The sequence below is a fragment of the Sphaerodactylus townsendi genome, linkage group LG07 (genome assembly GCF_021028975.2).
Source record: "Sphaerodactylus townsendi isolate TG3544 linkage group LG07, MPM_Stown_v2.3, whole genome shotgun sequence".
Taxonomy (NCBI): domain Eukaryota; kingdom Metazoa; phylum Chordata; class Lepidosauria; order Squamata; family Sphaerodactylidae; genus Sphaerodactylus; species Sphaerodactylus townsendi.
This window is the reverse complement of record NC_059431.1, coordinates 112,252,041-112,268,401: the sequence shown is the minus strand read 5'-3', so window position 1 is coordinate 112,268,401 and position 16,361 is coordinate 112,252,041. Positions and strand designations below refer to the sequence as shown.

The following is a 16,361-nucleotide window of genomic DNA, read 5'->3' as shown; positions in this document are numbered from 1 at the left end:
ACTCACCTCAGTGGCAGAGTTGGCCTCATCAACAGCTTGCTACCTTGCTTGCTGATGAGACCACAGTTTGCAGAAAGATGGGCAAGTGATGAAGGGTTCACAAGTGCTCCTAGAGCAATGCTCACACTGTCTCTTTTTTCTGCTGTGTATGCAAGTCTCAGACACTCACCACCACCACAGGGCCTAGGTGTCAGTGTGGACAGAGAATTTGTTTTTTAAAAAGGAGAACAATATTGCAAATCAGTAGGCATCACTGAAAATGCTCTTTCTTAGTGAATTATGCCGACTGATTACTCATGCTCAATGCTGAAACCTCTTGGGATAATATTATTCATAATCAGTTCTGCAACCTCTTGGGGTACCATGCTGTGTTTCAAATGTGCATTACAGGCTCGGGCTGAAACATCATTTTCAATAGTTTGTGGAGGTGTGCTTCGGCGTTTAAAACTCCCCCTCACAGCTCTATTTGAGATGTTCTGCCTGCTGACTAAATTGCGTGATGCATTACAAAAAGGGCATAATGCATAAAGGAGAGACAGTCACTTTAAGCATGAATGCATAAACACCAAGTTATTCAGCAGCCAGAATAAACACGGGGTGATATTCTTAGCCTGAAATGAGATGGATAAGAGTTCTAGAATGCGGCACAAAACCTGGGTTAGTGTAAAGGTTTCAATGGTGTTGATGTTAAGCACAGCCGCCTGGCCTTGACTGGATTCCAAGACACGGGCGATGGGCCAGAATCGGCAGCGAATACTCTGGTGGAGTCCTTATCTCACAGAGGGAGATGAGGAAACCGTTCCCATGAGAATGCGGCTGGGAAACCGGGAGGGGGTTGGACGGGCAAGGTTAAAACTTGTGGTTCTGGCGGGAGACTTCATTCCTGCCACGCCGTGTACGTGAGCTTTCTAGGATGTCTGAATAAACGGTCTTTTACTCCAACAAAGCCTTTTATTTCTGCTTCTATGGAATTCCTTACATTGTGGCAGGAATCCTAGTTCATACTTTCTAAATATTCGTGGACCTCTGGTGTTTCGACATGGAGAGGTTGAATATCCCTGTAGAAGGCGCGGTAGCCCCCAAAGAGGGTTCCGAGCTTTCTCTTCTGGATTTGGAGGAACCAGCGGGAGAACGGGTCTCGCTGGTAACCCTCTCCCGTCCTCGTATCGATACGAGTCTCCCCTTACTTCGTTGGGATGAGGGGCGAGGCAACGATCATGTGGATTTGCATGAGTCGTTTGGGGCGCTGTCTATGGACCGTGCGCCTGTGGATCGGATTTCTACCCGTTTTAGTATGGATTACAAACCCCAGATGCAACCGGTCACGGAGGAAATGGGCCTGACTACTTTCCATGCGGCAACCCAGGAGTCAATAGAACGGTTCCTTGACTCATATTTCGATGATGCTCCCAAGAATCCACCGTGGCACAGCACCGGGGCTCGTCCTAAGACCGCCGTTGACACCGGGACTTTATCGGGGATTGGGAGAGGTTTCCGTGCCAGTTTCCAATCGGACCCCCCAGACCCCGGACCAGCAGCTGCACAAGAGGCACCCCGTGGAGCCGTCGGTGGACTCGAGGTGCTGCTTTCCGATGAGGAGGAATCCGAAGAAAGCCTACCTCCCCATCCGGAATTATTTCCCCTTCCGTCCAAAGAAAGCTGGGACGAGGAAGTAGCCCGTCTGCGAGACGCCCAAGGAGCATGGCATGGTGAACGCCAACTATGGGAGGAGGAACGGGAACAGCTGCAGAAGGAGCGAGAAAACCTACAAAAGGACCGTGAACAACAGCGCAAAGAAGTTCAACTCGAACTGGATCGAGCCAAAGACGCGTTGCAGCGGCAGTATATGCAGGATTTATCAGTGCATGATAAGGTCCTGGAACACTCCAAAATGGACTTAGAACGTCAACGGGAAAGCGTCAAGGCAATTCGTGCGCAAAGTGAACTGACTGCAGCCATTCAACGAGACGAACTAGCTAAACTGGAACGAGAGAAAGCTGCCTTGCATGCGCATCAAGATGCCTTGACTCGCAAGGAAAAAGAATTAGCCGCCTTAGAACAGGAGCTGAAGAAGCAGCGGGACAAGGTGCCCCGAGCTGGAGTCTACACCGTTACCCGAGCAGCCAACGCCATAGGGGCGACGCTTCTGGGTCCTGCCGCCGCCCAAGGGCCTGCTCCCATCAGAGTGCCAGCGGCTCTGGCACCCGTGCCTCCACCTGCACCGATTCCGGCTCTCCCTGCGCCGCCTCAGCCTGCGCCGCCGCCTCAACCCCCGCCGGCGCCCCAACCTGCGCCGCTTCAGCGGGCTCCGAGAGCCGTGGAGAGAGGATACTACAGACCTCCGATACCTGCCCGTTTTGATGGGACCGCTTCTAAACTCCCCTATTTCATCCTGCAACTCGATGCCCACATGGAGGAATATGACGATTTATACCGATCGGAACGTGAAAAAATACGGGACATCGGTTCTGTCCTGGATGGGGCAGCTGCCGACTGGTTTGTGACTCTTTTTGAACTGCAGGCGGATGATACTCGCACAGTGGCTGCCTTTCTCCAAGCCTTAAGGGCTCGCTTCCAAGATCTGGATGCTGAAAATGAAGCCATCCGCACCATTAAATCCATTCAGCAAGGCAACCGCTCTTTTGCCGAATTTGCTCGTGAATTTCGTGCGGCGGCTGCTCGACTCCCTCCTGAGTGGCCTGAGCGCATGAAATGTGAATACTTCTCAGATGCCGTCGACGGCAAACTTCGAGAAATGGTGTTTCTCATCAGAATCCCACGTACTATTGCTGAATGGATCGACTTGGGATCACAAGTAGCGGCTCGTTTGGACTACGCACGCGCCGGAGGGCGTCCTCGCCCGAAGCCCACTACTACGACCACCTCTGCGGTTCGCAAGTCAAGCCCAGCAGTTTCAACCGAAACCACCTCCGAACGCCGCCGACGTTTGGGATTGTGCCTTTATTGCGGAGGACCAGGCCATTTAGCTGCCAACTGCCCGAAAAAACAGAAGTCCACCGCTCCGTCCTCACGCACCCCCTCTGCCAAGCCACCACGAAGATCCGGACCGCCCCCGACGGGCTCGTCTAAAGCGGTTACAGAAGGCGATCCAGAGGAGGGGGAAGCTGCAGTTTGCCTCGTCAGCACCCATGGATATGGGCCCGACTCCAGATGCGGTGAGTGAAGGCAGCGCCCCATTACTGTTCAAGCAATTCTAGCCAACCCCGCTAAGCATACCCGTATCATTGCTTCAGCCCTTCAGCTTCTGGTTGCTCCCATTGCTTAATGCGGCCCCAAGTGGCTGAAGAGCTCGGGCTAGACCGAGTTCCCCTGGCTAAGCCCATACTGTTCACACAAATGGACGGCAGCCCACTTGGAGCCGAAGGACCGGCACAGTTCAAAACGCAACCGGTTCTCCTTCGCTGCGCTGATCATTGGGAGAAAATTAGCTTCATACTTGCCCCAGTGGCCAAACATTCCATTGTTCTGGGCATGCCATGGTTATTATTACATGAACCGAAATTTATTTGGAAGGAACGGATCTTAGAATTCACTGATCCCCCCTGTGGAGAACACATGAATTGGGAGGAAAACCCACCTTCTAATGGCATACACCCCCTGGTCTCCTCAGTTGTGCACGTTCCAGGCACTTCCGATTCCACAGACATTCCGCCAGCTTACCAAGACTTAGCCAGAGTATTTCAAGAACAGGAATGTGATCAATTGCCAACCCATAGAGACACTGATTGTAAAATCATATTACAGCCCGGGGCTCAACTACCCAAGGGCAGAATCTACCGTATGAGTCCCAATGAGGAGAAGGAACCCGTTGCCTTTTTTTTGGACCAAGAACCTTTGCTTTCAGCGTGATTCATGTTACGGAGGGCCACAAAACACACACATGCTGCTCCCGTCCTGTTTGTAAAGAAGAAGGACGGGTCCTTAAGGCTCTGCACGGATTACCGAGGACTAAATGCTGTTTCCATGTCCAATAAATACCCTTTGCCTTTAATCAAGGACCTCTTTTAAGATGCATTGGAGCAAGAAGTATTTTACTAAGTTGGATTTGAGAGAAGCATACTACAGAGTCAGGATTGCAGAAGGCTATGAACATTTAACAGCTTTTAATACAAAATTTGGACAGTATGAATACTTAATCATGCCCTTCGGGTTAGCTGGGGCTCCCGGCGCTTTTATGGCCCTCATCAACGAAGTTCTACATGACTTACTATACAAGGGAGTAGTTGTGTACTTAGATGACGTTTTAATTTATTCACAAACCATGGAGGAACACGAGGCTTTGGTCCGGGAAGTATTACAGCGCTTGCTCGACAACTCTCTCTTTGCAAAACTGTCCAAATGTTGTTTTCACCAATCCTCCATAGACTATTTGGGCTATCGGATCTCCCCTGAGGGTTTAAAGATGGATCCGGCTAAGATCGAAGCAGTCCTCCAATGGCCTGCCCCCACCAATCGGAAAGAGCTCCAATCCTTCCTAGGGTTTGCTAATTTTTATCGTGACTTTATACCCCAATTTGCTGAACTAACCCTTCCACTCACAGATCTCTTACGCACTAAGGGCAAAGACCCACAGGCTGCCAAGCCTGGGGCTCCCCTCCCTTGGTCCAAGGAATGTCAAATAGCCTTCCAGCGCTTGAAGTCAGCTTTCACTACCGAACCTATCCTAAAACACCCCGACCCAGACCTTCCTTTCGTGGTTCACGTGGATGCCTCGGACAAGGCGCTTGGGGCAGCCCTATTGCAGAGAAATAAAGATGATAGACTTGTTCCGTGTGCTTATTTATCAAAAAAATTTTCCAGCTCTGAGCTCAACTGGACTGTAGGGGATAAAGAGACTGCGGCCATCAAAGTAGCACTTTCCACTTGGCGCCACTGGCTCGAGGGAGCTAAACATCCCTTCCAGGTGTGGAATTGGGATCTCACAAGAGCAGCGCCCTTTCCACCCCCCCTCCAAGATGTCTGCAAAACAACTTCACGTTGGGCGATTTCTTTTCTCGTTTACTCTTTTCACCGTCCATTTTTCCCTGGAAAGACCAATAAACTTGCTGATGCGCTTTCGCGCCTCCCCGGGGAGGGGGGTGGAGCTGCCTTACGAGATATCCCACGCACTGTTCTCTCCCCCTCCCAATTGGGGCTGGCTGTCACTCGATCTCAGACATCCGCTCCTCCCTCACCACCCATTCCCAGCCTGGTTTCCCCTTTCCTGCGGGAACTGGAGGAGGCGGGTCTTCGCGAGCCGCCAGTGGAAGAAGGTGACCCGCTGTTGCGATTGGTTAATGGTGCTTGGAAGCGGGGGGAATGCTGGTATGTGCCTCCCCCCCCTCCGTAAGCAGGTTCTCGAAGCCTGTCATGATGCCCGCTCAGCTGGACATTTTGGCTTTCTTAAGACTCTGCACTTAGCTCGCCGTCAGTTTTGGTGGCGCGCCATGCGCAAAGACATTGAGACTTATATCAAAGGATGTTCTGTTTGTGCGGAAGCCAAATCCATTCCAGGGAAGCCCCATGGCCTGTTACAGCCTCTCCCGGTGGCCTCCCGCCCTTGGGAAGTCATCTCCATGGATTTTATTACGGACTTACCAGAGAGCCAGGGCAACACAGTCTTGTGGGTGGTGGTGGATTTATTTTCTAAACAAGCCCATTTCATCCCGTGCACCTCCATCCCTTCCGCTCCTAAATTGGCGCGTCTGTTCATTCAGCATATATATCGTTTACACTCCTCTCCCATCAAGGTGGTGTCCGACCGCGGGCCCCAATTCATTTCAAAGTTTTGGAAGGCTTTTCTGGGCTTGTTAGGGGCCACCCCGGCGATTGCCGCCCCCTACCACATTCAAAGTGACGGTGAGTCGGAGAGAACGAACAGAACTTTAGAGCAGTATTTACGTTGTTACACCAACTACCACCAAGACAACTGGTGCGATTTAATTCCGTTTGCGGAATATGCGTACAACAATGCCGTTCATAGCAGCACGAAAAAAACCCCATTCGAAATTGTTTCTGGCCGCTCCTTCCCCCCGTTGCCCCAACTACCCGCGGAAGCGCTGAATCCTCCTGAATTCCAGCAGTGGATTTCGTCTCTAGCTGAGGGGTGGAAAACAGTTCAGACTGCCTTGCAACAAGCCAAAGACTCTCAAAAATTCCAAGCGGATAAACGCCGTTCTGATTTCCCTTTGCGCGTGGGGGCTTGGGTTTACTTATCTACCAAGAATCTCAGAGACGTACATAAATTCTCAAAGCTGGGCAAAAAATTCGTGGGACCTTTTAGAATTACAAAAGTGATCAATGACGTTACTGCCCGTTTGGATCTGCCTAACTCCTTAAGTAACATCCATCCTGTTTTTCATTCCAGCTTACTCAAGGAGGCTCCCGCTTCCGATGCCTGGCACGACCCTCCGGAGATACCCCCGCCGACTATAATTGATGGCCACAAGCATTATGAAATTGACGCCATCCTGGACTCTCGTTTTAATCGCAATCGCCTGCAATACTTAGTTTCTTGGGTGGGGTATTCATCTGGTTATAATCAATGGGTCTACTCAGAAAATATTGACGCCCCCTCTCTTATTTCTGCTTTCCATCCCTTTCCGCACAAGCCAGGGGGGGAGAAGTTTCTCTTAGGGAAGGCAGAGTGTAAAGGTTTCAATGGTGTTGATGTTAAGCACAGCCGCCTGGCCTTGACTGGATTCCAAGACACGGGCGATGGGCCAGAATCGGCAGCGAATACTCTGGTGGAGTCCTTATCTCACAGAGGGAGATGAGGAAACCGTTCCCATGAGAATGCGGCTGGGAAACCGGGAGGGGGTTGGACGGGCAAGGTTAAAACTTGTGGTTCTGGCGGGAGACTTCATTCCTGCCACGCCGTGTACGTGAGCTTTCTAGGATGTCTGAATAAACGGTCTTTTACTCCAACAAAGCCTTTTATTTCTGCTTCTATGGAATTCCTTACAGTTAGCAGGCAGATGGTGTTCATCAAGATCAACGCATTGGCACAGGTGTGGAGAACGAACAAAGAGATATCGCCACGGCCTCTGCACCGTGGCTTCACATTGGAGCAGACAAGCTGGCCCCTTTCCAAAAACAGAATGCTGTGTGGACTGCGTCTGTTTTTGGAAAAACCACAGAGACATTTCCTGGACAGATGATCCTGATTGTTATACTGAGAGGATGGGATAGTAGCAGATCAGATTGCTGTGCCGCTATGACCATGAGGGAGACATGGGGTTGTAGCCATCGGATTGTGACATGTTGCTGTGTGTGACTAAACTGCTCTCTGCTTGTCTCCTCATCTCACTTTTCAGCTCCACCAAAAGCTTCAAGTGAGGATGACAGCAGTGGCGAGGAGGGAAGAGAGGAAAGTGAGCTGGGCCCTGGCGAAGGTGACCGCTCTTTGCGTTTCTGCCTCCTGGGTAATCCAGGATTATCACCACCCCCCTCCCCTATACAGTCGCAGTTGGATGTGGCAAAAAAACATGTTGCTCTTTACAATTTCAGGGACCTCCCGCTCTTCACCGGCGCCAGCTGGGACACGGGGACCGGTGCATGGGCCAGCCTCAACAGAGGGATTGACATTTGACAATTGCTTTCTAATCAGTAAGTGAGAATCTCCAAATATTTGCTGCACGACATTTGAGAGGTGCATGTTAAAGCAAGGATGTTGCCTGGCACACTCACCGAGGGGCCGGAGTACAGATCGCCTCCGAATTTAGGCGCATGCGACCCACAGGCAAGTGAGCAAAGGCGCAAAGTGACCCTAAGAGAGAGAAGGGATAGCAGAGATGTTGCGGAATACATGGATGGTATCTTCACATCTGACTGCACGCGATATGCAGTGTGGAACATTCCCTTTGGGGAACCCGAGGCAGTTAACAAACAATGTGGAGCAGATGACAAGAGATGTGGCACCTGTGGATAAACACCACGCTGACAATTCACTCAAATCACTCTAATCACTCACTCAGTCCCCATTTCACACAGATGACATGAACAGATGGAGCATGGGATTGCTGATCTTCACACAAGCTTCTGCAAGGTTTCCCACAAGTGGACTGCCATGAATACATACGACATGATGGCCACTTCACTGCAAGAATGTACAAAGGGATGGGGGGGGGGGGGGTTGGGATGCCGCAAGACATTGTTAACTTTCAGCCATGGTGCACTGCTGAAATGTATCGTTAGGAATGTTGCAGATGTGGAAAACCAGGCATGGCTGAGGAACAATCACGGTGACAAACAGAGAACTTGACAACATTGTCCACGATGTAATCCTGGCTTGATTGGCATTAGACTGATGTTGACCCAAATTTCCCATATGTTTTGCAGTGAGAGATCTACAGTGGCGCGTTGCAAGCATGGAGGCTGCGCATAAGAGGTTCGAGGCGACACTGAATGAGCTGAGGGAGGGCCAGGAGCGCATGGAGGCTGCTCTAAACTCCCTAAAGTGTTTCTGTATGGAGCGGCTGGGCCCCATGGGCGCGGCCGTATTGGGGGACCAGCCATGAACAATGGGTGCAGGGTGTCCTCCGGCAGCTTTGCAGGGTTTTGAGTGTTGGGTGGGTAGTGGGGTTGGCATTGTTTGTAAGCTTCCTATTAATACATTTCCCTGTTTTTCACTATTCTTCTGTAATAAACACCTCTGTTTACTGATTTGATTCCTGTTGTTTGTTTCAAGGCGGGTGGAGGATGCTGTGCCCGGAATGGGGGGAGACGTGACACTGGAGGGTGCGGTGCTCTTGTCGCATTCCTGTGATGCGAAGCTGCGTGCCTTGCCAATGGTATCCCAGGTGCAATAATGTTCCTTAGGGGGTGGTTAAAGTGATTTAAGTAAACAAATAGGTTTTGCCTTTCAAAATAATTTTATTCTTTAACAGCCTAGTTCTTTTCCTGAAAACTGGACTATACCCACCCACCCACCCACCCACCCAGAGGTGGGATCCAGCAGGTTCTCACCAGTTCCCGAGAGTGGGTTACTAATTATTTGTGTGTGCCGAGAGGGGGTTATTAATTGGGTCCGCTTTTCCATCTCCACGACCTCGCCTTCCCGAGAGGCATACTGCCTTTGAACATGAAGGTTCCATATAGCAATTGCGACTAATAATGTAACTCCCTGAACTGGGTTAATCCCTTTTAGGTACTGCAATTCATTGATTCTCAGCCTTTCGTACCTTTTATCTCACCAGTCTCTATCAAAGAACCTGTGTGTTTCACCATTGCTGTGTTCAGATTTGTGAGTTGGGGCATTTTCTATAATGTGATGATGATTTAGAAATGACCTGGTGCAAAAAAAAATGTTTGGGGTCGTGGTGGGGTGGCTGCCCATGGGGGGGGCATCCAGCTTAGGTTTTGCCCAGGGCTCAGGTTTGCCTAGGTACGCCTCTGCCCCCTTTGCTGAGGGGGGGCTGGCGAGGGAACCTGTTACTAAAATTTTTGGATCCCACCACTGTACCTACCTACCTTCTTGATCTTATGTTGACCTCCACATTTGCAGGCTATTGTGCTCAGGATAAAATGTGATTGAAGCATAATTTGTTTCTTGCTTTTAGTACCAGCTTAATCACATTTTAAAATCTTAATCCAAGCATTTCTCTCTTTCAGACACCGTTGCTCCCACTACAAGAATTGGTCACATTAAAAAAAAATGACAAAGATATTTAAAAATTACTACTGATACGAATAGGCAAGTAGACCAAAAGAATAAGGAAGCAAAGCCATGTGCATAAAGCCTAGGAGACAGTTAAGCTTTATTCTAAATATAATAGTGTATAATAGCGTAGAATCTTAAATTTAAATAAAGGAAAGTAGGGGCAGGACACATTCTAAGAACTGAAAGACATCATAATTGGCTGCAATCGAGAACACCAAATATTTGTCTCATAAATCTAAATAATTTTGCAAGTAGACAATAATCTTGCTGTAGGGTCTCTAATACAAAACAAGTATAAGGTATGGGACAGCTCTAAGCCCCCACAAGTTATTTTCAGTGAGGTGAATGAGAAATTAATTCAATGATCTAAAAAAGGAGCACATTGGAATTTTAATTGCTAGAAATATTATGAGCCATACCTTGATTTTAAAACACACAATATACTCTTAAATGGTAAACAATTTCAATTTATAACAGATTCCATATAATATTATGCATTTTATAAAACAGCTAAATAGGAACATTCCCTCTGTATAAATGACGCATGATTTTGGTAAGGTACATCAAAACCAGTGGAAGCTACCCAGTTCTTATGACAGAAAAGAGCCGGATATAACACATAATGAATCCAGACAGGAAAGTACATCCCATTGTTGCATTACAAGACGCACAGCTGAATGCTCAAGTGAGTATCAAAATGTTCATATCCACCTATTCTTTGTACATGAACATATATCTGCTTAAGATTATGTGTACCAGTTGTTCACACTATTACTATTCCCACTACTCAGAGGTCAGGAGAAAGCACTAAATTATACGCTTTGAATCATATTAGTGACATTCATTAATATTTACATGGTATCCATTCTGTGACACCAAATTTTCACATTGTAACTGTATAGTTAACATTAAACTATTACTAAAATTAGTTAACAAAATTTTAGAATTAAATATACACAAAGAATAAACATTACATGCCCAATGCCTTAATATAGATGTACTGTAATTACTATTCCGAGCTTAGTGAAATATTTGTATGAATGGTATTTAAGAACCCTAGTAATAAAATGCTGCACAATATTTTATCTACATTTTTATTTGGAAAGCAAACACTTTAGCATGAACAGCATCCATATTTTTAGAATCTTCAGCGTGAAGATAATTAAATCACACAATTCTATTTTTCCAGGCTGAGCAGAAGAGAAAGAGCTTTCTACCTCATGCAAACTAGTGATGCAAGCAACCCAACAATAGTCAAAGTGTTAAAGTTAAAAATACATTTCTCAGGCTCCTTCCGCACATGCAGAATAATGCACTTTCAAACTGATTTCAGTGCTCTTTGAAGCTGTGCGGAATAGCAAAATCCACTTGCAAACAGTTGTGAAAGTGGTTTGAAAACGCATTCTTTTGCGTGTGCGGAAGGGGCCTCAAAGATGTGAGCTCATACAATGCAAAGTCACAGCAAAGCAAAGCCAAGTCCCCACCCCCAGCCCCCGTAAACAAGTTGGTGCTCTGCTACAGAAAATATTTTTTTCAATTTTGTATAAATATGGTCTGCATTAGATACTTGACGGAAAGGAGAATATTTATGGAATTAAGAGTTGTCTCCTCCCATACATATTTCACATTTTGAAAACATTTAGCCAACATTTTCAAGAAAAGATTGAAGCACAAAATTACAGTGAATATATACATATAATTGGAAATTATTTTAAATTGCCAGAGAGTGATATTATTTACATAATAAATTTGCTTTTCATATCAGATTGTACAAGAGTTCAGCTAAACAGCATTTTCCCTACACACACTTAGTATGCAGGGTTAGTTCAATTTAAGCAGAAGGATACACAGTGAGTGCCACCTACTGGAAATTCAGAATAACGGTTTTATATAACTAATGGGCTGTAAATGTGCAGACTGTGCCGTAATTCAAAACAAATTAATTTGTATTTTAAAACTATGCATCAAAATCACTTGCAGAATAAAATGTACATGCAAATAACCATTAATTAAGTACGGAAGTAATCATATATAATGCAGACTATTGGCAACACTGGGAGAATTAAAAGGGGCATAGACTGCCATTCTAAAAAAATTTTTTTTTGCCCTGGTCTTCTTGCCAGGAGCTCAAGGGAAGGGGGGGGGGGTTCACATAACCTTTCTCCCCTGGCATAGTTAAACCACCCTGTAAAGTAGGCTAGTCTAAAAAAATCAAAAACTTTTCTGTAGGGATTTGAACTTGACTTTCAACTCTTTCACTGTTATACCACGGAGACTCCTGGGTCTTATCTGAGGCCCTTTCCACATGGGCCAAATACAGCGCCCTGGAGATGGCAAAAACGCTATCCCCAGGGAGCTGTTCGCATGGAGGGTGCAGCTGCTTCGCAGCCGCGTCGCCCTTGCTCCTCCCCAGCAGCACGAAGCCGCTATTTTCCCACCTTGCTCCCTGAGCGAGGTTTTTGGAAAACGGCGGCTGGAAGGCGCCATCCCTCCCCCCTTTGCCTGATTGACCTACCTTCTCTGTGACCATCTGGCGCGGAGCTGAGGCCTGGGGACTCCGGAGCGGTCGCTCAGGGCAGGGGGGGGCGTGTCACCAGGCCTCGGCAACGCGCCAGACGGTCGCAGAGAAGGTAGGTCGATCGGACGACGGCGCTCCGCGGCGCTGTCTTTCATTTGTTACCAGGACCGTTCGTGTGAACGGTCCTGAGGGGGTTGGGTCGGCGTCATGTACGCCGACCCAACCCCCAGCGTGGCCGTGCGGAAACGGCCTGTGACATAAAGTAGATCATTCTGAAGTATATGCTATCAAAACTGTAAATTTATAAAACAAAAAAGGACAAAAAAAGTATTTAGACTAAACTTACCCAACAGAACCTGGCATATGCTCAAAATGTCTTGTTTTTGCATAAACCAACTTGACAGGCTAGCCATACAATCTTGTTAATTATATAATTAATGTGCACTTATAATTTGGTTACAAGTGCATGTCTACAGAAGAAAGTAGAGGTCCAAGAAAGTAGAGGTCCAATTCAAACAGTCCCTATAGTGCTTCTACACAATTCACCCTGCCCTAGAGCATCCTTGTCTGCCCTTGCACATCTCGTGGCCTTCCTACAACTAGTGAATTCATACACCCACCTCCATTTTGTCTAGCAACAACCTCCCAATTTTTCACATTTTGCAATGAAGGAAAAACAAAGAAGTCACTAGGACTGTAGTAAAGAGGTTAACATGGTAAACATCTAGGACACCATTGTAGCCCAATGTTTTTTTGCCACTTGGAATATGGATTTAATACAGTCATTCAATCATTTTTAGCTCAGATGTAGATCATTTCTGGATTTTTACATTTTATTTTAGAACAGTTTGTAAGTGTGTGTTGAATTTAAGCTTGAAATATTGAGAAATATTAGGCTGAATGGCTTCCAAAATGTCTGCTTGTGCAAGTGGGGGGGGGGGGGTTACCAATTCTCTCAAACCACAACACGTCCCTTGATTTCCCCACCAAGCTGTTCCTGGGGGATTCCCTCTCTCCCAGGACCAGCATGGGGGAGGGGAAGCATCAAATCAGAACCAAACTTTTGCACCAGTTCTAAAATATTCCATAATTAGAATGCTCCTGAGCATAAAAGGACCACAAAATATGCAGACAGAGCACTTAGGCCGTTTCCGCACGGCCACGCTGGGGGGTGCGTCGGCATATACAATGCCGACACACACCCCGGGACCATTCGCACGAACGGTCCCGGTAAAGGCAGGGAAGATGGCGCAGCGCTGTGCCGTTGCCCTAATGACGTACCTTCCCTGTAACCTTCCGGCGCGTCGCCCAGGCCAGGGGACATGTCCCCCTGCCCTGCGCGACAGCTCTGGAGTCGCAGGGCAGGGGGGCATGTCCCCAAGCCTGGGCGATGCGCCGGAAGGTCGCAGGGAAGGTACATCGTTCGGGAAAGGGGGGATGGCACCTTCCAGCCGCTGCTGTTTGCACGGCAGTGGCTGGAAACTGCTGTTTTCCAAAAACAGGGAAAATGGTGGCTGCGCGCCGCTGGAGGGGAGCAAGGGCGGCACGGCAGCAATGCAGCTGCGCCCCTCATGCGAACAGCTCCCTAGGGACGGCGTTTTTGCCGTCCCTAGGGCGCTGTTATTGGCCCGTGTGGAAAGGGCCTCTGATATAAAAAGTGATTTTCTACTGGTGAAAGAGAGGAAGATTTATGCACGCAACAACCACAGGAGGTTGTAGATTCTGCGTACTTCAGAAAAGGATCCAGATAACTACCACCTGGAATGGCAAGTGCAACAAAATGTTGCTCAGAAAGGACCAGGCTGATCTCTGTTATTAGAATGGCCAGAAAAATAAAAGTACAGAATAGTAATAGGTCAGTTTCTATACTCAGCAATGACAACAAGACTAACATTGTAATAGCTACAAGTATATTATCCAGAAAGGTTGGAGATTATCCACCACAAAGGAGAGCCAGCGTGGCATAGTGGCTAACAGTGTTGGACTATAATCTGAAATACCCAAGTTTGAATCCCCTCTTGTGCTACAGAAGCTTGCTGGGTAACCTTGAGCAAGTCAGACACTCTCAGTCTAAACTATCTCATAAGCTACTTTGGGTTCCCATTAAGAAGAAAGGTAAGGTAGTTACATAAGTAAATGCTTCAACAGAAGGAAGAAAGTTGCACTTTTGCAGAAAGAAATCCTTGGCAGGATCCAACCCAATGTCATTCTTCATTTAGAGGTTTTGCCATCCCATGCAGGCACAATTCTAGTAAAACCGATGCTAACTTTTCTGAGATGAACTGATTTCTTCCAACTTTTCCCTTCAAAAAGGTCAATGGAACCACACGTTTCCTGTTCCTTTTATTATTAATTCCTGTGTAAACATTGTTATTGTTTTAAATCCCAGGGCATGGCATGATGGCGTGTGAAACTGTAACCATGCTGAAGCTAGGGCTCCTTCCGCACATGCAAAATAATGCACTTTCAAACTGTTTTCAGTGCTCTTTGAAGCTGTGCGGAATGGCAAAATCCACTTGCAAAGTGGTTTGAAAACGCATTATTTTGCGTGTGCGGAAGGGGCCTAAGTTGAGTGGGGTCACTTCCATATTCAAACTGGAGTATTTTTGTCTGCCTGCCTGTCTGAAAACATCAACACAAAATCATCTCCCAATTGTCCACTATCAAGGTGTCCCCCAGCTTTGCTCTGACCCTTGCCAAACATGATTTGATATCAGCTTTCCAGAAAGACCACAATCAACATGTGTCTGCCAACTGTGGGAATAGGAAGGTGCACATTTTTACAGGTCCCAACCAACTCGGCACCATTTCCCTTGCCTCAGCATTCCCCGATGGCACTAGAGTCCTAAAAAAGACCTCTATTTAAACTATAATGACGAGGTCTAGACTACAGAGATATGTTGACTACTAAGTTTAACCAGCAACTAAGCAACTGGCATATCAGGTAAACGACAACTTTTTCACAAAACTGAAAAAGTCCTTTGAAGTGTTGCAGGGTACCGAGTCAAACCAACCAACCGCTGTGTGGATGCTTTGCTGCCATAGCAAAAGCCTCTGTATTTGCAGCAATGAAAGTTACATGGAGAACTGTTGCCATTTGAAAGCAGTATCTATAGGCTAGACTACTTTGGAGCTCAACGTACAGTGCCTTGAGCTCTGTGAGCAAAAGCAGGATAAAAGCAGAGAACCTTTCTAGATCCCCTTGCAGTTCTTCTCTGCCCCACAAAATCTTTGTTAGGTTGTGGCCCTCATGCTATTATCGTGCCCCTTTGCTTTTAAAATATAAAATTACTTAATAGAAATTTAGGCGGTTTCTGCACGGGCTGAAAGCAACAGCTTCAGCCCGGTAAAACACCGTTTTGGCGGGGACCCTTCGCACAGGCGCTGCTGCCAAATCGATGCAGCAGCGCTCTGTGCCCGCCAAAATGGTGTATTCAAAACTCGCTTGGGGAGCGAGCTTTCCTGCAAACGCTGGCTTCCATCCGCTGCCATGCGAACGGCAGCAGGTGGAAGCCGGTGTTTTCCCCTCCCCTCCCCAGCCCCAAATGCCTCGTTACCTTCTGCTGGCAGCCGCGTCGCTCTAAGGAGGGAAGGGGACACACCCCCTGGTCTCCAGTGCTTCAGCCGTCGCTGTGGCCATGGGGGCGTGTCCCCTTCCCTCCTCAGAGCGACGCGGCTGCCAGCAGAAGGTAACGAGGCGTTTGGGGCCGGGGAGGGGAATACGCGGCTGTGCGGAGCTTGCTCCCACAGCTGCGCATCCCATGGGGCCGTTTGTGCGAACAGCCCCAGAACCTGCATCGGCATGATTAATGCCGATGCAGGGTCTCTCCCTTGGCTGTGTGGAAACCGCCGGAGAGTTAGGGGATCTAATGCAAACAGTTATAAATTACTGATCAACTACTTTGTTTTCTATTTTGGAAAACAAAGGATCGCATCAAATTTTAGAAAGGCACTGAAACCAATAAGATTCTTAAAAACGCCTCCCAGGTTTCTGTTCTTTTCATTTCTTTGGTTAACAAAGCTGTATTTGTTAGTACAGTTAACAAACAAGAACTCTCTGCTCAAATAAGGTTGTTTTTTTCCAGAAATGTAAATGTTTAGCAAACCATATCGTTTCATTTACTGTAGCAGAAGCACCACCTCTCCTCAACAGGCCTTCCATATGCATGACCACAACAAGCA

The 16,361-nt window shown here is 47.5% G+C and overlaps 2 protein-coding genes across 4 annotated transcripts in view; one reads left to right on the top strand and one right to left on the bottom strand.

Annotated features, from left to right (window-relative positions):
* LOC125436462 (atrial natriuretic peptide receptor 2-like) overlaps nucleotides 1–8,639 on the top strand; it is a 54,236-nt gene extending 45,597 nt beyond the window's left edge. Inside the window, exons 8-10 of the mRNA XM_048503473.1 lie at nucleotides 7,317–7,394; nucleotides 7,510–7,608; nucleotides 8,341–8,639. Of these exons, the coding sequence (XP_048359430.1) occupies nucleotides 7,317–7,394; nucleotides 7,510–7,608; nucleotides 8,341–8,519 (356 nt within the window). The 3' untranslated portion in view covers nucleotides 8,520–8,639. The remainder of the gene's footprint in view (nucleotides 1–7,316; nucleotides 7,395–7,509; nucleotides 7,609–8,340) is intronic.
* Nucleotides 1–16,361, bottom strand: part of LOC125436463 (methionine-R-sulfoxide reductase B3, mitochondrial-like) — a 50,890-nt gene that overhangs the window by 17,046 nt on the left and 17,483 nt on the right. The gene's annotated exons all lie outside the window — the stretch shown is intronic.